At 36.8% G+C, this 23,398-nt stretch overlaps 3 protein-coding genes across 8 annotated transcripts in view; 1 reads left to right on the top strand and 2 right to left on the bottom strand.

Moving 5' to 3' along the window:
* LOC128207230 (sodium-independent sulfate anion transporter-like) overlaps positions 1–9,776 on the top strand; it is a 37,710-nt gene extending 27,934 nt beyond the window's left edge. For 3 of the 6 annotated variants that reach the window (XM_052910060.1, XM_052910069.1, XM_052910052.1), the window contains exons 15-20: positions 292–378; positions 2,165–2,264; positions 2,438–2,517; positions 2,955–3,020; positions 3,143–3,230; positions 7,467–9,776. In XM_052910060.1, the coding sequence (XP_052766020.1) occupies positions 292–378; positions 2,165–2,264; positions 2,438–2,517; positions 2,955–3,020; positions 3,143–3,230; positions 7,467–7,750 (705 nt within the window). In that variant the 3' untranslated portion in view covers positions 7,751–9,776. The other 3 variants (XM_052910045.1, XM_052910085.1, XM_052910077.1) reach the window with 3 other exon arrangements.
* Positions 9,777–9,809: 33 nt separating this feature from the next.
* Positions 9,810–17,355, bottom strand: LOC128207266 (bone morphogenetic protein 10-like). Its single transcript, XM_052910098.1, has 3 exons — positions 16,751–17,355; positions 13,528–14,231; positions 9,810–10,762 (listed from the first exon to the last, which is right to left on the bottom strand). The coding sequence occupies exons 1-3, from the start codon at positions 17,064–17,066 to the stop codon at positions 10,535–10,537; spliced, it is 1,248 nt and encodes a 415-aa protein (XP_052766058.1). The 5' UTR covers positions 17,067–17,355; the 3' UTR covers positions 9,810–10,534.
* Positions 17,356–18,369: 1,014 nt separating this feature from the next.
* On the bottom strand, positions 18,370–19,845 carry LOC128215351 (uncharacterized protein DDB_G0271670-like). The gene has a single exon (XM_052922044.1). The coding sequence runs from the start codon at positions 19,843–19,845 to the stop codon at positions 18,370–18,372; it is 1,476 nt and encodes a 491-aa protein (XP_052778004.1).
* Between the last annotated feature and the right edge of the window lie 3,553 nt (positions 19,846–23,398).

Here is a 23,398-nt window from a genome sequence, read left to right as displayed (position 1 = left end):
AAAGAAACATGTTTCTTGATAAAATGGCCTCCTGGCTAAGTAAGTGTTGGGGTTTTGCAATGTGTCAATATATTTGAGCTCTCACTATTCATTAGAAGAACATTTAATCTATATATTTGTTCATAAGTTGACTTGAATATACATCTAGGATATTTCCCTGTACTAGCACTTCCTGATTGTTTTATGGAGATGATGTTGAATCAACAGCAGTGAAAATGATTGATGTTTTGATTGATTTGTTGACTGCGGCCACTCTGAACTGAAGTAACATGCTGTTGTTTATAAATCCAGTTTACAAAAGCATACAGAAGTTTTCCACTGAGTATGGTGTCTGTAAATTCTTCGGCACTTGCAAGACGTGTGCAAGGCTTTGACCGGGTATTGTACTGTTGTATATAGGGGTTCACCATTAATCCTGAAATCAGCATTGAAGACTTTAACTTAAAACATTTGTGCTTTTGTTTTTTTGCTCTGACATTTGTACCAAAAACATTAGGAAGTTTTTTTAAAAATGAATATAAGTGAATTTGGAAACAACTTGAAAAGGGGTCTTAGTCCTCTAACAAGACTTTGGGCATAAAAAAGACCCCTAGCTAATTTTCAGGATTGACAATAATCACCTATTAGAACCCATATGTACATGAACCAGAAGTGACATACTGGTGCGGCTTAACGTCAATGCTTTGGAATTCATTTTCTTGTCTGATTTGACTAACAACACTGCTGTTATCATTATTTTGTTCTGTTAATGTTTCCTTCCAATATATCACATTTATTGTGGTATAGTGTGCTTGCAGCCTTGTTGTTACTAACCTGGAATGTTGGTCTATTTGATGCTGATTGTAAACTCAAGTGTCAACGGATGTTCCAATAACAATGTCAACATGTTCTGGTGCTTCATATTATAATAAATCTTAAAAATTACTTCTGCCTGTGAATATGTCTGATTTTATTGAGAGGACTAACTATGAATGTACTGTTGAAATAAAAAAGTTAAGGTCGTTTTTCTTAAAAGCCTGTGTTTGCTTTAAATATGATTACATTTGATAGCTTTATACATGTGGTACTATATTGAGATTTTCTTTATACATGTAGTACAATGTGTTAACTTTATACATGTAGTTCTATACTGTGTTAATTTTATACATGTGTGGTTCTATGTGTTTAATTAATACATGTGGTTCTCTGTGTTAATTTTATACATGTGGTACCTTGTGTTCTAGGTAGGTATATTGTATGATTCGGCACTAACAAACACTTTCAAAGTTGGTTCTTTGTAGGTTATGCATGGCCTAATGACTAAATCACTTACCATGAAATTTTGAATGAGGATGCTCAATTTATGTGTTTATCTTATTTAAGGAATGAATTGCGGGCTTGATGTCATTGTCGGGGTATGAACGCAATTGGGCTGGTCTAAGTGTGTGGAGTCTGAAGGACTCCACGAGTACTTTGACCAGCCCAATTGCGTTCATATCCCTGATAATGACATCAAGCCCGCAATTCATTACTTATATTTACACCAATAGTTAATTATTTCATTCAAGAATTGTTAAAAAAACTTAATTTCATTTAAAAAAAACTTTTCAGTAAACCCATTCCTACCCATTCTGTAAATAGAACGACCCGACTCTAACCGGAAGCATTTTTTTCAAATGACGTCACAATATCGCGGGAAAAGATCAACCACTTGAAATCACTTTTAAACATAAAATTCAAACAGTTATGGCAACTACACATTTAAAATTTAAAAAAACTAACACTTTCTAAAATGTTGATTTATATTTTACGGGACCTTCTGACACAATACAAACAATAACAAGATAAATATTTTTCATGTATATTGTTATGCAATGAATTGCAATCCGAACATATCCGAAGATGTTGCGTTCATCGATTGATGAACGCAATTGCCGAAATGACGTTCATTTAAGGAATGGAAGTTGAGGTGTAAATATTTGTGAAGTAATTCATTATATACAATGTTATGGTACGAATCCTCCAGATCCAGTCTGACATTAATAATCTGTAACCATGTAAAAGATAAGATTCAAACTTAATTTATCTAGAAGGCACACAGTAACATGTATGATATCATTTGATTTAATGATTTAGAATTTAAATTGCAGGATAATTTTTTATGCAGAATGGTTTCTCGTTTTAGGTGCAGTACCTGGACTATGTGGTAATCACGTTCAACCAGTCTATACGTTATCCTTCTGTTGAGTACCTACAGAACAAGGTCACACAGTACATGTACAAAAGTAGGTCCAATTATGTTTAATCTTATAACGAAAAAAAAAGAGTAAAAAGTTGTACTTTCTTGTGGTTCTTGTTTGTCATATATCTATGAGAAATAAGGTGCGAAATAAACTGTAACAAATTCTGATTTTGACTTGAATATTTTAGTTGAGTTGAATTTCTGTTGTTGTTATAGATGAGGATGAGGGAGTTCCACTGTCTGTGATCCTTGACTGTCAACATCTCACGTCCGGTCTGGACTACACAACCATCATGGTACAGCTAACAAAAGTCATATTGAGCTTCTGGTTTAAATTATTGTACCAGTCAAAAGGGCTTTATAAATTCATTTAAATGATATTTCCATGACAGCATTGCGGGTCAAGTCAGAATATTGTTGAAGCAGTGATTTATGCTTTGTTTCTTATACTTGCTGCAGAACATTCTCAGGTCGGTTATTCTCTTATTTCATGCGCTTATACCTATCAGTACATCATGTGACAATTTTCATAATTAAATCATCTCTGAAAGTTTCTATTTCTGGATAGATTTTCAGTATGGTTCCATTTACCTTATACTCCTAGTGTGGATCACTCATAGATGCTATTTGGATACTTGGACAAATTCCTGTATTCCAGCTCTATTGGTTCTTTGAAGACATTTAAGGGAAAAACTACTTAAAATAACATATAAATACTTTTTTAATGTTTCAGGGCCTTATAGAAATAATAGCAGACTTCAAGAGAAAAGATGTCCACTTTTCAATGGCAGGAGTGAAGGTACTATATAGAATGTTTTTAAATTAGTGTCAAGAATATGAAAATATCATATTTCATATGATAACTGTAAAACTTTTGTGTTTGAATGAAAATGCAATTTTTTGAATCACTTTCTTCCTCAGAAATCCATCATCAAAGAGCTTAACAATGCTGATGTGAAGGACATCATATATGGCGACTCCATAGAGGACTCCATCAGGAAAATCAAGGGTAGGCTTTATACAGAAATGTTTTACCTTGCATAAAAGTGTCTCTCCTTTGTTTATTAACCAGGTTTTCACATAGTCGGGCAGCCGGGCGGCGTCAAACTCACCTATGAAACTGAATAACTTTAGTAAGGGGTGACATATCTTGACCAAACTTGGTCTATAGAAAGAGTTTATTGGTACCTTTCATGGGATTGCATTTGGGGTCCCTAGGGTCAAGGTCAAGGTCACTGTTACTAAAAATAGAAAAACGGTTGAAACTGAATTACTTTAGTTAGGGATGACATACCTTGACTAAACTTGGTCTATAGAAAGAGTTTATGGAGACCTTTCATGGGATTGCGTTTGGGGTCCCTTGAGTCAAGGTCAAGGTCACTGTAACTAAAAATAGAAAATGGTTGAAACTGAATAACTTTAGTTAGGGATGACATATCTTGACTAAATTTGGTCTATAAGCAGAGTGTATAGAGACCTTTCATGGGATTGCGTTTGGGGTCCCTAGGGTCAAGGTCAAGGTCACTGTTACTTAAAATAGAAAAACAGTTGAAACTGAATAACTTTAGTAAGGGTTGACATATCTTGACCAAACTTAGTCAACAGGAAGAGTTTATAGATACCTTTCATGGGATTGTGTTTGAGGTCCCTAGGGTCAAGGTCAAGGTTACTGTTACTAAAAATGGAAAAACGGTTGAAACTGAATAACTTCAGTTAGGAATGACAGATCTTGACTAAACTTGGTCTATAGGAAGAGTTTATGGAGACCTTTCATGGGATTTTGTTTGGGGTCCCTAGGTTCAAGGTCATGGTGACTGTTACTAAAAATAGAAAAACAGTTGAAACTGAATAACTTTAGTAAGGGTTGACATATCTTCACCAAACTTGGTCTATAGAAAGAGTTTATGGATACCTTTCATGGGATTGCGATGGGGGTCCCTAGGTTCAAGGTCAAGGTCACTGTTACTTAAAATAGAAAAATGGTTGAAACTAAATAACTTTATTTATTTTGACATATCTTGACTAAACCTGGTGTACAAGAAGAGTTTATAGAAACATTTCATGGGATTGGGTTTGGGGTCCCTAGGGTCAAGGTCAAGGTCACTGTTACTAAAAATTGAAAAACAGTTGAAACTGAATAATTTTAGTTAGTTTTGACATATCTTGACCAAACTTGGTCTGTAGGAAGAGTTTATGGATACCTTTCATGGGAATGCATTTGGGGTCCCTAGGGTCAAGGTCATTATTACTAAAAATAGAAAAATGGTTCAAACTGAATATCTTTAGTTAGGGTTGACATATCTTCACCAAACTTGGTCTATAGTATGAGTTTATGGATACTTTCATGGGATTGCGTTTTGGGGTCGCTAGATTCAAGGTCAAGGTCACTGTTACTAAAAATAGAAAAACAGTCGAAACTGAATAATTTTAGACAGGGTCTACATATCTTGACTAAACCAGATATAAAGGAAGCGTTTATGGATACCTTTCATGGGATTGCGTTTGGGGTCCCTAGGTTCAAGGTCAAGGTCACTGTTACTAAAAATAGAAATATGGTTGAAACTGAATAACTTAAGTTAGGGTTGACATATCCTGACCCAACTTGGTATAAAGGAAGAGTTTATGGATACCTTTCAATGGATTGCATTTGGGGTCCCTAGGGTCAAGGTCACGGTTACTAAAAATAGAAAAACAGACACAGGCTGAAGTTCTTCTGTCAATCATTAAAAACCTGGTTTCGTTTCATTGCGGCGTTTCTTGTATATAAAGTATATCAGTTCGTATATCACTGTATATATATTTTTTTTAATCCAGTTATATGAGTCAGCAGCCCATATCATATATTTGTGGCCAGGCTGGACCTCGCCAAAAACATAAGTTTGAACACTTCTATTACAATAACAAATACCTTTGCCGGGTCAGGGCATGCGATTTATTGCTTGATACAGCGTGAGCAGTTCACTGGTATAGCAAATACAACATCGTTACAGCAATACACAAGATCAAGTCAAATCGTTTTTTACGAAATATTTGCTTTCATATGTAGCATTCTGTTAAACTAAAACTATGTGCAAGATATCATGGGTCAGATTAAAAACCAGAGATAAACTTCGCCCCAACAATAGAGTGTAAAATACTGTTCCCATTATTTCTCCCACCTCAGATAAGTAGATCCAAAAATTTGACCATGCTAGAAATTCTTTTCTCTCACTTCAGATACTAGTAAGTAAATCCAAACATTTAACCGTCACATTGTAATTACCTCCCTTGTTGAAGACTGTCGTCTGAAGCATCATAGAAGCCTTGTCTTGTGACAATATTTAGAATGCTTATTAATTATTTCTGGCTTCTAATGTCACCATAAAAAAGTTTGCACACACCTTTCCATAAATAATGCTTCTCTCTTCTCAGAACTATTTAAAGACCGATTTGCCCATTAACATAATCTTAATCACTGCTAGTATATCCATGACAACCACGAATGATCACATATCCATATGCATTTATTTCACTACGCAGAAAGAGTTCCAGCAAAAAATATGTTTTTACTGAATTTTGTTTAACTGATTGGGAGAAAAAGCATCTACCATAGCCGCTCGTGTAAGATAGGTTCATCCCAACCCTTGCGCAGGGTGTTTTGCGGAATCTCGGTAAACCTCGTTTGTGCAAAACAGCTTAAGCTCGGGTCGGGATGAACCTATCTAACACTCTCGGTCATGGAAGATACTTATAATCTTGCCCACGGGCAAAAATAAAACAAGTACCCATATGGAACTCCTTTTTATTGTCATCACACAATTACCTCCTTTGTTGAAGACCGTCGTCTGTCAGCATCATGGAAACCTTGTCTTGTGGCAACATTTAGAATCCTTATCAATTATTTCTTGCTTCAAATGACACCATAAAGAAGTTTTCACGCTCCATTCAAGAAATTATGCTACATTCTACTCAGAACTATTTCAAGAACGATTTGACTATTAACATAATCTGAATCACTGCGTGCATAATATACTTAACATACCACATACAATATGCGAATATAATTATGTCATGCTTTATGACAACATTACATCTGTACATTTCTCTTACAAAATCATATCTAGTTGTAAAACAACAATACTTGGGCCTGAAAAGTTGACCGCTGTCGATCGTAGCACTAATCGTCACGAACATTATCCCGCCTAAACCGCCAACCAATAGTGATTGGTCACCTGACTTTTACGCCCGATTTAACCACTAATATTTGCGCGCCAAAATGTTAAGACAAAAGTTCTGCACTATACTACGTAGCGCGCAGAACTAGTAATTACTTGCATGTACTGCTGACATTATAAAGCTGTTGAGTATGCTTTGCCATTTTTACACCGGCCAAAAATTGTCTAAAGTGAACAGTATTTGCTTTGTTGAATGAAACACATCAACACGCTTTAGAATATAACAAATGATATTGGTTATATAAAATATTTGGTATAATATAAGGATCATAACACACCACTTTGGGTCATATGACATAATAAGGATTGGCCAGTCAGCCCAGAAAGGTGAATAGACATCGGCTAACAACTCGGTCCTCCATATACACTTTCGGTTGCTGACTGACTGGTCCTTATAATGTCATATGGCACTCAGTGGTGTGTAATATTTCTTAAGTAGATTTTATAGAGAAGCATTGTTTGTTTCAGTGTAAGATAGCAATACATTTCACCGAATGATCACCAAAATCTATATTTCATGATAGGCTCTGCCACAAATGAAATATTTATTTTTGGTGTTCATGAGATGAGCTATATCGCAAACTTACAACAATTTTTTTTCGCTTGCTTTCATGCTTATCATTAATGTAAAAATAGTATTAATTGATAATTAATTGGAAAATCGTATCAGATTTATCTAAATGACATCATTCTGGAAATGATATCTAAAATTAGAGGAACAGAAAACATTTGAAAATTCATTGAGTAACAAGTTATGAAGAAATAATTATGTTAATTTTAAATAAATAACGGAAAGCCTGAACTGAACAGTACATTCCATTCATGAAATATAAATAACTTTGATACGTTAAGTACAGCAGTTAAGTATTATGATGAGTTGTCGAGTTAAAACACAGTCTTTAGAACCTTCAGATCTTAAGCATATCTTTATGTTCGTGTGTTAGTAGACAACTTAAAACATTTCTTCAAAGGTTCATAATTTCATAGTAACAGGATGTGTTTCACTTACACTTGTTATGTACCCACAACAGAGGCTGAGAAGCATGGCTCGTTCGAGGACCAACTGGAGAGTATCACCATCATCAATGGCAAACTTGCGGGGGCCACAGCTGTCAACGCCTCTCCTGTCCCCGGACGACGTCTACCAAGGCTTGCGGGGGGTGTCGAACCACGACCAGTATCAAAACTTGCACAAGAGCCTGACAGGAGACTTGCTCAAAAACCGCAATCTAACTTGGCATTCGAGTCTTCCGATTCGGAGGAGGAAGACAAACCAGGAAGTCCCAGTAGTAAAAATGGTGGTTTCCGGATGTAGATATGGCATGGGAACATTGGGTTGTTATGTGATAGATAACTTATTGTTGTGTTTTAATAATATATCTCGTGAATAAACTAGACAATGTGAACAACACAAGTTTCATGTAAATAATCTCGTAACATGGCTGCAATCTTTTTTATAAATCAATGTGAAAGATCCACATCCTGCAGTCATACAATGTAGGTATTGTTGGCATAAAAATACGTAAATAATTTGAAAATTGTGTGGAATCAATGTTTAATTGCATAAGCAACACCCTGATTTCAAATATTTTATGGACACATGGCCATAGGGTGGTGAAAATGAAAAAGAAAGATAACATGTATTTACATATAGCATGGGTGGTGAAATACTTGTCTATCATTTAATACAAAAATGTCAAAAAGTCAAATTTTGTCAACAAGACCTTAAATTGCCGGTTGTGCCTCAAATATATTTCAGGATGTACATGCACTGTATCTTATTCATGCTTTCTAACACTGAACAGTACTTAACTTAAACATGTTTAAATAATTAAACAATATGGATATCTCTAAGCATGGAATTAGTAAAATTATAACTACTAATCCATTGGTTTCCAAATTAGAAACATGGGGCCAGAACTTTGTTCAAGTTTTATGAGTTGTTAATGTCATCTTTGTTAACATCAGTGTTGTTCACTTTGAAGTATGTTTTGCTCTAGAACTTTCACTTGCGATCTGCAGTATTTCTGACAAGGTCTGAGACATATTTCATCTTTGCAAGTTAACAACGGAGCTGTTAACAATTTTGTTCACTTTTAGGATCTTTTTTCAACATTTTAAGTTTTTCTTACCTATTTAGCAGCAGAATGGCAGTTTATGTAAAAAGACAAAATGTTGGAACGGTTCGCTTTATTGCCTGTTTGTTATCAGGTAGTTCATGATATTGTTACAGAATGTGGAATGTTGCGCCAGTTGCATTGCAATGCCAAAGATTTATCTCTGTTTTGTTGTTGTTTTATTTTTATATAATATATTGTTTTCTGTCTTCAAGACGGATACTATTTTTATCCATATTAGTTTTATATATTGATTTAATACAAATGTGTATAAAGGTTCCTTTTTGGACTGCCATTGTGTCAACAGCGTGGTGATAAAAATAATTGCATAGAACGATCTACTGTTTACCAGTAGGGATTTATATCACCGACATGAGTTCATGTAGATCTTGGCCAGTTATGGATATTTCCTTTCGATTAAAAGAAATATAAGTGCCTGTTAAAATCAATCAATGTGATTTGTGATGTATCATTTGATCTGAAAAGTAACTCTTTCGTCTTATTTTCTATGCCTATATCAAGGTACGTCAGACGCCATGGAACGTCAAGTTACGACATGGTTGTAATCTGGGAGTAGGATTAATTTGTTATTTGGTCCCAGTTGAGATGGAGCCATATATTCTGCTGAACAATATTATCCAAATGGCAATGGATCGCTTCTAATTCAAAATTAATTGTTTGAAATATGTAAATATTAAACAGAAAAATTGAAATAAAACAATTTTTATGACGTCATTTTCTGAAATCTTCCAAGAACTGCTTCTATGAAACTAGAATTTGACCTATTTGAACATGTATTTCTGCACATATAAAGCGTTTAGATGTGTTATGTAATTTCACTTATTGTGTATGTTTCACTGTTTCGAAACAAGTATCGCATATCTCAAACGATCCGGAAGGCATCCTAATAAAAACCAAAACGTTCCCGAGTTCCACGCCTCTACGTAAACATGTGTCTATTCAATAATTGGTGAACACAATACATGTAATAATGCACTGTATAATATTTGTTTTTGATGGAGACAACTTCCAAATTTCTGTTCATGCTTTATTTCATGAGTGCATGTATTTCATGTTTTGTACATATGTCTACATGTTGTATGTTAAAGAAAGATGAAATCATTGTACTACATATGTATCATTGTATGCAGTAACTATTGTGGAACAATATTATTTATTTTTAAATGTAATGTACAATATGGCTCTAACAAAAACGAACAAATAAAAAAGGTGAAAAAAAATGGTGTTTAATAGTTAAAAATTATACTCGTTACAATTAAACATAGTTGTGTAGCCTTCGTTAAGAAGCACATTACGTGAGCGGATAATTGCATGTAAACAGCGCCACGATCAGCTTCATATGAAGTCTGTACATTCATGTTAATTTTTAATATTAATGTTGAAATAACCATAAAATTACGTTGTCTAATGATTCTGATAAAAGTCAAGCATTTTTCGATGTATTCATCATATTTTTCTCTAGATTTTACCGTAATTTTAATTCAATTATGTCTAAACGTTTTAGTGAAACTACATGACGTGTGAACGAGAGATAAACCAATTACCTGAAGATTGTATTCATTGACAATATCAGTTAAGTTGATAAGGAGCCTTCTTTTCTTTCACCCATGACGTTTTGGAATTACTTTAAGATTGAAAACATCCATCATAACACTAAGTTGTATCAAAAGAAAGAACAAAACTGTGATTAAGTCTTTATAGCATAGATCAAATATGTTTCTTACATTTTGAATAAAATAGTCAGAGGTCAAACAATAACAACACTAATACTGTCACGTGTCTTGATGGGAAATGTATCACGTAGCACTTTGTCACTACTGCTTACGTATACATCACAAACGATATCACATAATGTTGTTTTTGTTCTGCCAGGCATATTTGATCTCCAGGTTAGTCATTTCCGTTAAGGTCACTTGGAACGTGCGATTCCTAGCAACACACCCAACAGGTGCGCCTTGCTATCAGCGACAGGCGCATTTCTCAACTACCATATCGTCAAAGGAAGGCTTAAATGTGACCACGCCCCGTTTGTCGTAGTAGAGGAGCGACATGGGCGCGAGCTTGATGGGAACGCAGCAGGCGGATGTCCACTCTCGCGGGTGCTCCTCGTGCATCATGGTCTGTATGATCGCGTGCATCGTGGCGTCATTGTTCAGGGGCACATAACACCTACCCGCGCACTGATACGCCTGCAGAAAAAATAGAACAGCTTAGAAATATATTTATAGGGAAAGAAATTCTACACAACAATTTTAGATACAAATTATTCGAGGAACGTTTAATAAGTAGTGGCAACATAGCTTTAAAATCACAGTTTCCTCGTGCATATTCATATTTAACATAGCACTGGAATGGGTATTGATTTTTAGGCTGTATTCTTCTAGGCCTGCAGATTTTTATAACCGTAAATCGAATTCTACCATCGGCAGATCGTTATAACACTTTAAACAATTGACAAATTAATGCGCGCACGGGTGTATCGACCCCAGCGCTGTTTAGAACTGCGGTGGTTAAAAACCTAATTTACCAATCTGCTCTAAAAGCTAGGGAGCTGCAAATTGAATGCAAAGCTTTTAAAATAGTGCCGCAATGGTTGTTCTAAAATGTGCGGTAAAAAAGTGCGAATAAACTGCATGTTTGCCACTATTATCTATTAAAATTATAGAAATCGCATTTTTTTTTTATTAAATCAACAAATAACGAAACGCATTATGAAAGCAGAGTACGCAAGTAGTTTAAAAATTAACGCGTAATGTATCAAAATAAATATTGGATACTCAATTCCGCATACATGAATTTTGGAATACTCGCGGAGACCTAGATTTTTTTTCGATCGGTTTAAAATAGAATCTTGGCCATCGATTGTGGCACACTTACTTAAAGGTTGACCACATAGCTGACAATTTAGAAAAAGAGGGAATCTGCTGACCAAGTTAAAAAAGGCTGACCAAATAAATAAAAAAAGTCAAATGAAAAGATTTTGAAGAGTTATTTTAAGTGTCATGTTTTGATATGTACTCATTTGATGAGAACGGTGTGTTGTTGTGTGTGTGTGTTTTTAAATATTGTTAAATATTACGTTTATTATGATATTTTAAATGATTCCGTGATTGGCCGATCGTTTTTTTTTTCGGAACCAAACGGAGACCTCGGCGTATGATTCAAGCAATCAACTGTTGATGGCCGAGTTAATACTATCATAACCAGATTAACATTATTTAAAACCGGCGATACGATAGAACAATTTTGATGACATCTAAATCAAGATAATTACAGTCATTCGATCCAAATATCACTTCAGGGTCAATAATTGATCAAGTCATTTAAAACATTGACGCAAGTCAAAAACGAAAACAAAACACCATACATGTGAAAACAAGTTAATCATTAAAGATAATAATAATAAAGTAATATTCACTTAAAATACTCATTAAATATGTGGAATACACACTTAATTACCAAAGTATGGAATAACACTCAATTGCACATGAAACCTTATCTTAAACTTTGGTTTCATAAAAATATGTTTGTTTAGTATTTTCAATACAGACTGTATAAATCACCAAATACATCAAACGAAATACATAGGACATGTTAATGAAGTTTATTTTTAAGGGATCCTTCAATGACATTGTAGTGGTATATCTTAATATTCCTTCAACATATGTCACTTGTGGTTAAAATGAACATATTTATATCAGTGGTTTATAAATATGCATGTGCATCTGGCTCAAATCTCGGTGCTGAATTTACTCCGACAAACTGCGAAATCTTCACACACTTTTCGTTTCATTCGTCATTACATGACTACACTCTCTCAAAACGAAGCCGGACGTCAGCCTTTCAACGCTTTAAGCGCTTTGATTATGTACTGACTGAATGTGGAAAGAGCAAGAGCGAAACAGCGCATACGAAATTAAAACAAAGTTCAAAAATGAGTATGGGGTAAATTTCTTCCGCACCTTACTGTTGCAAGATGGGGAAAGAAGAAAGAGCGTTAAAGATAAGCTGCGGCCCGACTGGCCAATTTGGGCTGACTCGGACAAAGGTTCTTATACTGTCAAATCCATTGAAGAGCAAGATGCCCGTATTACAGTGAATGAGATAAGGGGCATGCCAGAGATGAATTCCTCAACGGTTAAAGTTGTATATTATTTTAAAGGAAAACTACTAAAGGTCTGCGCGTGTTGAAAACCGCATTTTATTTGTTGACCACAAACCAGCGGGCACGTGTGGAAATGACGACGGCATTAATCTCTGAATTCAAACAAAGCACCTTCGTCAGTTTAGAGAAATTGTCACGAGTGACGAAACATGGCTCTGTTTTTAAGGCTGCCAGCAAAGAAAAATAACAAAATGAAGTGAGCTACATGTGATAGCTTAGCGCAGCAGGCGTAACATGCGGGTCATGTACGCTCTATTTTATTACGGTGACTGGATTGTAGCACACAATTTGTTGCACGATGAGGGGCCTGCGCATCGCTGTGTACTCGAATATTTCCAACAGCAGTCTCCAAATTTTGCAACCTTCGCCATACATACAACACAGCCTTCTCGCGTTGTGACTTCTGGTTGGATCCCCACATCAAGTCGTGTCAACTCGGATATCGTTTTGAGACACGCTGTGATATTTGGAAATGCCTTATACTAGTGTATATAAAGTATACTAAAGGAAGAGTTTGCAAAGAAATTTCCGGACCGAATTTCATGGCTTAAAAAGTTTGTGTATACGAAAATGAAATACTTGGAGGGACTAAAGTTAACATTTCTGCCAATGCAACAACCTGTAACGGTCACGCCCACTGCTACCAATACTTATAAAACGATCCTCGTAATTTATCAGATCAATGCTTGACACAAGCTTTGTGGTCTACTGTATGGTGGTTTGTATGCAACAAATATAAGTAGAAATATAACTTGTTAGTTCAAGAAAAAGAGAAATTCCGGTTCGGACCTTGTATCCTCGGGGTGCGATAACCATATCGTGCATCCTGAGATCCTCGAAGTTCACGTACATCGGCCATCTTGCGCAGTCCCGCCGCCTACTGCGTTTATTTCGAGAGTTGTCGTCGTCATCGTCGTATATGTCTTCATCATACTCGTCTTCCAAATGCGTTGACGCAGTGTCACCACCATTTGACGCAATTTCGTGAACAAGAAAGTCATGGCGATTATTCCTATGTTTGTGAGATTTGGATGGATCAGTCGAGTAAACAATAAGCACTGGCTGTCTCGTGTCGTTTGGATCTGAATTAATATCCATGTTGTCATTGAATAAATCATAGAAAACACTTTGTATTCGCACTTCCAATCGTTCTAAAGTTGATCCCATTTGGACCGATCTCTTCACAGAGTCAGTCACGTCAAAACTTTCCCACGCGTTGTCAACTGAGTTGTATATGTACCTTGAAGTCAATTTGATATATTTCAGCTCTCTACCACTGTTGGTGCTTGCACCAAAGTCCATAAGTTCGTAAATGGCGACCTCTCGACTAACGCCGATATATGAGCGGCGATCGGGCCGAATGAGCGTGAAGAGGCGCAGTTCCGCCCTGTTCACGCGCTCCTTCCGGTCTAGGGCGGAAATGTCAAACACGAGGGAATGTACGTGGCTGTTCACATGGCGCTGCACGGGTGTTTGACTGGGACCCTCTCGAGCTAAAATTGGATTACAAAATTAATCATAAAAATACATAATGCAAGAACGATTCCATCATTTTAGGTCGTAGGCCGCTAGGCCTGCATACTGTTATAACTGTAAATCGGAATATACCATCGGCAGATCGTCATAACATTTTTAACATTTGACAAATTAATGCCTGCACGGGCATATCAACCATAGCGCTGTTAGAAATGCGGTGGTCAAGCATCCTAATTTACATTACCAGTCTGCTGTAACAGCTACGGAGAGCTGCGTTCTGCATGAGTAGCTTGCTAAAAGTAGCCATGTCACGAGTATTCATTATAATTATGTTGTGCGGTTAATATCTTTTGAGTAAGCAGCTTTTTTTGCATAATTACGCAATTACAATATTAGAAGAATATATTTTGTTTAGTAAGCCACACGGCCCGTGAGGAAACAAAATACACGAATAAACATTTACAAATGACATAGGATATGGATTATTTAAATTTTACGGAAGTTTTTACAGGTAACGAAGGACATAATTAGAGACAACGTAATACTTAAAGGTGCAAGTCGACATCATATACGGAGAAGGTGTTCATATACCTATATTATTACATACAGTGCCAACATAGTGCAACATAGAAATCTGAGTAAAGTACTTTTTACACATTATACATAACATATTTCAAAGACAAAAATATCAATCTTCAATACATGCAACCCAAAGAATAAATTTACCAATTCATAAAATGACAATGTAACGCAACATTAATAACAAAAAAACTGACAAATAAAGGTGGTATATCTTTGTAAACTTTTCCTTAATTTAAAAGCCTTATCTACGTAAAAAACGCTATTTTTTATATCGACAATTTAGAAAATGCACTCTAAAAAGCAGAATACTCGGTAAAACCCGATAAAAACATGAACCGGATTGAAGATGCAATTAAATGCTTATTTGGCGTAAGATATCAAAATATTTCATTTTATCCGATAATCAGCTTTTTTGTTTATAATTCATATAACAATATAGTTTCTATGTTAAAAATAGTCTTAAATCAACTCTTACTTGACAAATTTGATTACTATTGTTAGTATGTATGTAAGTTTGTATTTACACAAAATAAATGGTTATGCGAACATGTCGCATCAAAGCATGTAGTTGTATAAATACATACTTACAACCTTTAACCATTACTAAATGCATATTACATGTATACACTTATACACAGTTAAAATCAAAGAGCTTAAAGCGCTGACAGGCTTTCGGTCTTCTGCGATTTGTGAGATAGTCATGTAATACCGTTGAATGAAAAGTGTATGAAGTTCTCAGTATTTTTAGCACAGAGTCTTGAGCATGTTTCATATTTATAAGTCTGTTCATTTTGTCCACCAGTGACTGGTTGAGGGCATTATTTAGATACATCAATACATACATGCAGGCCAGTATGTGGGTGTTTCGATCCAGAGGGATATTGCACGAGGGTCCTGTCATTGTAGAAAGATACCTTAAACATTAACTTTATTAACATGTACAATGCATTTTTTGAGTAAATCAAATACGACTCCGTCATCTTGTGTAGAGCAGATTTTACTTAAAAATGCATAAATGCTTTATCCGTCTCAGTGCATTGTTTGTGAAACCAAAGTTCCAGGTAAGGTGTCATATGCAACTGCAATTGCGTAATATTCCATACTTTTTAAATGGGTATTTGATTTAATTGAGTTTCAGCATACAAGTCTATGTATTTGCGAAGATAATTCATGAGCATTTTTATACATCTTTAGATGTTTATGTTAATTTGTTTTACAATAACAAGACTATACGCACAAAACGTATCAGATCGAAAGCCCTTCAACGCTTTAAGCGCTTTGATTTTATTAAGACCGACTTTTTCAGTATCGTTTGCGAAGAGTTTAAGCATATCTAATGTACTTAAATATCATAGTTTTTTGTTTGTTTCTTTACGTCTTTGAATTATGATTGTCGTCTTAATCAGCTGAACTTCCTTCTTGTATAAAAATGTTTCAATCAAATAAAATCTAAGATAATGAAAGGTAATGTTTTACAAGATAGAATTACTATTGATATCCCGTCCTGAATGCGCACACATAATGCTTCACATTTTGATATTGAAATGATTGTAACGTTTTATAACTATTCTACAGCAATTTTTTATTTGGAATTTCATTATCAAACAGCCTGGTTACCCCATATATAAAACTAGTATCATTTCAAACATTAAATTTCTTAGCGGAATTCTAAATGGTGCTACGACCCGCACCCAATGATTATTTTGTGTTAAATTAACCATATATACATGTATTTCTTGTTTTTTTTAAGAGCAAAACTAAACACTTCAAAACTACACGTAATTCTATATTTTATCCCTTGGTTTATATATTGATAATCAGCACCCAAACAGTTCGAAAAATGCCATTTTACATATGAGCGTTTACCAGAAATAAAACTTTACTATTACTGTAACAAGGATGAAAATGAATGAAAATGTTTAAATCATCAGAAAAGAAATTACAATATACATACCTGTAATTGGAATATTTTTGAAGCTCCGTATGGTATCCGCCTCTCTTGAGAGGAAATTAGATTTTGACATTTTTTCATATAATTCCATCATAAACTCCGGAGTCACGGATAAATTCCCATAAGCGTTACTGTGCCCGCCACGATGAAAATTGCCATTATTGTCTGATAATTTAACATCCTTGTCCTCCGCTTTTTTCAAAGCAGACGACAAAATTGTATTGTGAGCGGATTCAATATTTAACATTATTGGGCGCGCAATGATAACTGAAACAAACACAATCGAACTTATCACAAATATTACAAAAAGTTGCTGCATAGCCAACTATAGCAGACGTCGTAGTAGTGAGCATCCCAACCGTTTGCACAGTACCATTGTAGGAGAAACTCTGAGATCCACATTTGGCTGTCGCTGAATTTATATTTCCTCTACCTAATTGTTACGTGACAAACAAAATGTACACCATTTCTAAGTAAAGACTGTGGTTAATGACTGCACAAATATTACTTGTCAGAACTATTACTTAATTTTACGAGTACATCTCAATATTCGAAGTCCAGATCTTAAATGTATGTTGAAGCTATTCAGAAGCAATTGTGCATCAAATCCTAACTATTAATTTAACAGTTTATCAAGATGAGCACAACCAGTTGTTTTATTGAATGGATTGCGTACAGCGTATGTCTGAGGCGTTTGAAGCGTTAAACAACAGATGTGTCCATTAGATAAAGCGGCTGATACCGCCCGAGGTAATCGTGCCCGAATGAGCGCCAGGCTACCGGGCTGCCAATTGCCGCTACATGCTTTCACTCTCTTGTTAGTATACATCATGTCTACACTTTTCTGTTGTTGTTCACGCTAGAATGGGGAATCGTGGTTTCTTGAGTGTGCAAATGTAACATGACAATAGACAAACAGCTCTTACATGACCATTACAACGGTTACACTTCTAAACGAGTATTTACAATAAAGGCAACACATATAGCAGCCACCTGATTTAACAGGTGATGCAATCGTTTTTCGTGCTACCAAAACTATACGTTGGTTGTCCTGCAAGAACTGTAACCAATAGAATGGTCACCACTTAAATTGCTTGCATCCATTATCCTGCTAGAACTGTCACCACCTAAATTGCTTGCAAATGCTGTCCTGCTAGAACTGTCACCACTTAAATTGCTTGCCGCGCATGCTATGTTGTCCTGCTACAACTGTCACCGCTTTAATTGCTTGCATCTGTTGTCCTGCTAGTGCTGTCACCACTTAAATTGCTTGCATCTGTTGTCCTGCTAGTGCTGTCACCACTTAAATTGCTTGCCGCGCATGCTATGTTGTCCTGCTACAACTGTCACCGCTTTAATTGCTTGCATATGTTGTCCTGCTAGTGCTGTCACCACTTAAATTGCTTGCATCTGTTGTCCTGCTAGTGCTGTCACCACTTAAATTGCTTGCCGCGCATGCTATGTTGTCCTGCTACAACTGTCACCGCTTTAATTGCTTGCATATGTTGTCCTGCTAGTGCTGTCACCACTTAAATTGCTTGCATCTTTTGTCCTGCTAGTGCTGTCACCACTTAAATTGCTTGCCGCGCATGCTATGTTGTCCTGCTACAACTGTCACCGCTTTAATTGCTTGCATCTGTTGTCCTCCTTGAAATGTCACCACTTAAATTGCTTGCATATGTTGTCCTGCTAGTGATGTAACCACTTAAATTGCTTTCATATGTTGTCCTGCTTGAACTGTCACCACTTAAATTGCTTTGATCTGTTGTCCTGCTAGTGCTGTCACCACTTAAATTGCTTGCATATGTTGTCCTGCTTGAACTGTCACCACTTAAATTGCTTGCATCTGTTGTCCTGCTTGAACTGTCACCACTTAACTTGCTTGCATATGTTGTCCTGCTTGAACTGTCACATCTTAAATTGCTTGCATATGTTGTACTGCTAGAACTGTCACCACTAAAATTGCTTTCATATGTTGTCCTGCTTAAGCTGTCACATCTTAAATTGCTTGCATCTGTTGTCCAGGTTGAACTGTCACCACTTAAATTGCTTTGATCTGTTGTCCTGCTAGTGCTGCTAGAACTGTCAGCACTTACATTGCTTCCATCTGTTGTCCTGCTAGTGCTGTCACCACTTAAATTGCTTGCATATGTTGTCCTGCTAGAACTGTCACCACTTAAATTGCTTTCATATGTTGCCCTGCTTGAGCTGTCACATCTTAAATTGTTTGCATCTGTTGTCCAGGTTGAACTGTCACCACTTAAATTGCTTTGATCTGTTGTCCTGCTAGTGCTGCTAGAACTGTCAGCACTTACATTGCTTCCATCTGTTGTCCTGCTAGTGCTGTCACCACTTAAATTGCTTTCATATGTTGTCCTGCTAGAACTGTCACCACTGAAATTGCTTGCATATGTTGTCCTGCTTGAACTATCACCACTTAAATTGCTTGCATATGTTGTCCTGCTAGAATTGTCACCACTTAAATTGCTTGCATATGTTGTCTTGCTAGTGCTGCTAGAACTGTCACCACTTGAATTGCTTGCATATGTTTTCCTGCTAGTGCTGTCACCACTTAAATTGCTTGCATCTGTTGTCCTGCTAGTGCTGTCACCACTTAAATTGCTTGCATCTGTTGTGCTGCTAGAACTGTCGCCACTTAAATTGCTTTCATATGTTGTCCTGCTAGTGCTGTCACCACTTAAATTGCTTGCATATGTTGTCCTGCTAGTGCTGTCACCACTTAAATTGCTTGCATATGTTGTCCTGCTAGTGCTGCTAGAACTGTCACCACTTAAATTGCTTGCATATGTTGTCCTGCTAGTGCTGCTAGAACTGGCACCACTTAAATTGCTTGCATATGTTGTCCTGCTAGTGCTGCTAGAACTGTCACCACTTAAATTGCTTGCATATGTTGTCCTGCTAGTGCTGCTAGAACTGGCACCACTTAAATTGCTTGCACATGTTGTCCTGCTAGTGCTGCTAGAACTGTCACCACTTAAATTGCTTGCATATGTTGTCCTGCTAGTGCTGTCACCACTTAAATTGCTCTCATATGTTGTCCTGCTAGAATTGTCACCACTTAAATTAATTGCTTGCATATGTTGTACTGCTAGTGCTGTCACCACTTAAATTGCTTGCATATGTTGTCCTGCTAGTGCTGCTAGAACTGTCACCACTTAAATTGCTTGCATATGTTGTCCTGCTAGTGCTGCTAGAACTGTCACCACTTTAATTGCTTGCATCTGTTGTCCTCCTTGAAATGTCACCACTTTAATTGATTGCATATGTTGTCCTGCTAGTGCTGTCACCACTTAAATTGCTCTCATATGTTGTCCTGCTTGAACTGTCACCACTTAAATTAATTGCTTGCATATGTTGTCCTGCTAGTGCTGTCACCACTTAAATTGCTTGCATATGTAGTTCTGATTGAACTGTCACCACCTAAATTGCTTGCATCTGTTGTCCTGCAAGTGATGTCGCCACTTAAAATGCTTGCATATGTTGTCCTGCTTGAACTATCACCACTTAAATCGCTTTCATCTCTTGTCTTGCTAGAACGCTGTCGACACTTAAATTGCTTGCATATGTTGACCTGCAAGTGATGTCACCACTTAAATTGCTTGCATATGTTGTCCTGCTTGAACTGTCACCACTTATATTGCTTGCATATGTTGTCCTGCTTGAACTGTCACCACTTAAATTGCTTGCATATGTTGTCCTGCTAGAATTGTTATCACCTAAATTGCTTGCATATGTTGTCCTGCTAGAACTGTCACCATGTAAATTGCTTCCATATGTTGTCCTGCTTGAACTGTCACCACTTAAATTGCTTTCATATGTTGTCTTGCTAGAATTGTCACCACCAAAATTGCTTGCATCTGTTGTCCTGCTAGTGCTGTCACCACTTTAATTGCTTGCATATGTTGTCCTGCTAGAAATGTCACCACTTAAATTGCTTGTATATGTTGTCCTGCTTGAACTGTCACCACTTAAATTGCTTTCATCTGTTGTCCTGTTTGAACTGTCACCACTTAAATTGCTTTCATATGTTGTTCTGCTAGAATTGTCACCACCTAAATTGCTTGCATCTGTTGTCCTGCTAGTGCTGTCACCACTTCAATTGCTTGCATCTGTTGTCCTGCTTGAACTGTCACCACTTAAATTGCTTGCATCTGTTGTCCTGCTAGTGCTGTCACCACTTAAATTGCTTGCATCTGTTGTCCTGCTAGAACTGCCACCACTTAAATTGCTTGCATATGTTGTCCTGTTAGTGCTGTCACCACTTAAATTGCTTGCATATGTTGTCCTGCTAGTGCTGTCAACTCTTAAATTGCTTGCATATGTTGTCCTGCTAGTGCTGCTAGAACTGTCACCACTTAAATTGCTTGCATATGTTGTCCTGCTAGTGCTGCTAGAACTGGCACCACTTAAATTGCTTGCATATGTTGTCCTGCTAGTGCTGCTAGAACTGTCACCACTTAAATTGCTTGCATATGTTGTCCTGCTAGTGCTGCTAGAACTGTCACCACTTTAATTGCTTGCATCTGTTGTCCTCCTTGAAATGTCACCACTTAAATTGATTGCATATGTTGTCCTGCTAGTGCTGTCACCACTTAAATTGCTCTCATATGTTGTCCTGCTTGAACTGTCACCACTTTAATTAATTGCTTGCATATGTTGTCCTGCTAGTGCTGTCACCACTTAAATTGCTTGCATATGTAGTTCTGATTGAACTGTCACCACCTAAATTGCTTGCATCTGTTGTCCTGCAAGTGATGTCGCCACTTAAATTGCTTGCATATGTTGTCCTGCTTGAACTATCACCACTTAAATCGCTTTCATCTCTTGTCTTGCTAGAACGCTGTCGACACTTAAATTGCTTGCATATGTTGACCTTCAAGTGATGTCACCACTTAAATTGCTTGCATATGTTGTCCTGCTTGAACTGTCACCACTTATATTGCTTGCATATGTTGTCCTGCTTGAACTGTCACCACTTAAATTGCTTGCATATGTTGTCCTGCTAGAATTGTTATCACCTAAATTGCTTGCATATGTTGTCCTGCTAGAACTGTCACCATGTAAATTGCTTCCATATGTTGTCCTGCTTGAACTGTCACCACTTAAATTGCTTTCATATGTTGTCTTGCTAGAATTGTCACCACCAAAATTGCTTGCATCTGTTGTCCTGCTAGTGCTGTCACCACTTTAATTGCTTGCATATGTTGTCCTGCTAGAAATGTCACCACTTAAATTGCTTGTATATGTTGTCCTGCTTGAACTGTCACCACTTAAATTGCTTTCATCTGTTGTCCTGTTTGAACTGTCACCACTTAAATTGCTTTCATATGTTGTTCTGCTAGAATTGTCACCACCTAAATTGCTTTCATCTGTTGTCCTGCTAGTGCTGTCACCACTTCAATTGCTTGCATCTGTTGTCCTGCTTGAACTGTCACCACTTAAATTGCTTGCATCTGTTGTCCTGCTAGTGCTGCCACCACTTAAATTGCTTGCATCTGTTGTCCTGCTAGAACTGCCACCACTTAAATTGCTTGCATATGTTGTCCTGCTAGAACTGTCATTGCTTTAATTGCTTGCATATGTTGTCCTGTAAGAACTGTCACCACTTTAATTACCTACATACGTTGTCCTTCTAGTGCTGCTAGAACTGTCACCACTTTAATTGCTTGCATCTGTTGTCCTCCTTGAAATGTCACCACTTAAATTGCTTGCATATGTTGTCCTGCTTGTGCTGTCACCACTTAAATTGCTTGCATATGTTGTCCTGCTAGTGCTGCTAGAACTGTCACCACTTTAATTGCTTGCACCTGTTGTCCTCCTTAAAATGTCACCACTTAATTGCTTGTATCTGTTGTCCTGCTAGTGCTGTCACCACTTAAATTGCTTGCATATGTTGTCCTGCTAGTGCTGTCACCACTTAAATTGCTCTCATATGTTGTCCTGCTAGAACTGTCACCACTTAAATTGATTGCTTTCATATGTTGTCCTGCTAGTGCTGTCACCACTTAAATTGCTTGCATATGTTGTCCTGCTTGAACTGTCACCACTTAAATTGCTTGCATATGTTGTCCTGCATGAACTGTCACCACTTAAATTGCTTGCATATGTTGTCCTGCTTGAACTATATCCACTTAAACTTGCATTTGTTGTCTTGCTAGAACGCTGTCGACACTTAAACTGCTTGCATATGTTGTCCTGCAAAAACTGTCACCACTGAAATTGCTTGCATATGTTGTCCTGCTTGAACTGTCACCACTGAAATTGCTTGCATATGTTGTCCTGCTTGAACTGTCACCACTTAAATTGGTTGCATATGTTGTCCTGCTAGAACTGTCACCACTTAAATTGCTTTCATATGTTGTCCTGCTAGAATTGTCACCACTTATATTGCTTGCATATGTTGTCCTGCTAGTGCTGTCACCACTTTAATTGCTTGCATATGTTGTCCTGCTTGAACTATCACCACTTATATTGCTTGCACATGTTGTCCTGCTAGAATTTTCACAACTTTAATTGTTTGCATCTGCTGTCCTCTTTTTTTTCTAAAGGGTTTTCGTCATGACTCTGTGCACATGTCCTTGTTGAACCCTGTTATACCAGAGATATGGAAAGTAATCGGCTATACCATCC

The sequence above is a fragment of the Mya arenaria genome, chromosome 2 (assembly GCF_026914265.1).
Source record: "Mya arenaria isolate MELC-2E11 chromosome 2, ASM2691426v1".
In the NCBI taxonomy this organism is placed as follows: Eukaryota; Metazoa; Mollusca; class Bivalvia; order Myida; family Myidae; genus Mya; species Mya arenaria.
This window is presented reverse-complemented; position numbering and strand designations above follow the sequence as displayed.

Bases quoted from the DNA above. Each gene is read 5' to 3' on its own strand.
- LOC128207266 (XM_052910098.1), bottom strand. From the start codon at position 17,066: ATGCAGCAACTTTTTGTAATATTTGTGATAAGTTCGATTGTGTTTGTT. The intron at 14,232-16,750 runs GTATGTATATTG...ATCCAATTTTAG, and splicing joins CAAAAATATTCCAATTACAG to CTCGAGAGGGTCCCAGTCAA. The intron at 10,763-13,527 runs GTCCGAACCGGA...TTTTTTCTGCAG, and splicing joins TCGCACCCCGAGGATACAAG to GCGTATCAGTGCGCGGGTAG.
- LOC128215351 (XM_052922044.1), bottom strand. From the start codon at position 19,845: ATGCAAGCAATTAATTTAAGTGGTGACAATTCTAGCAGGACAACATAT.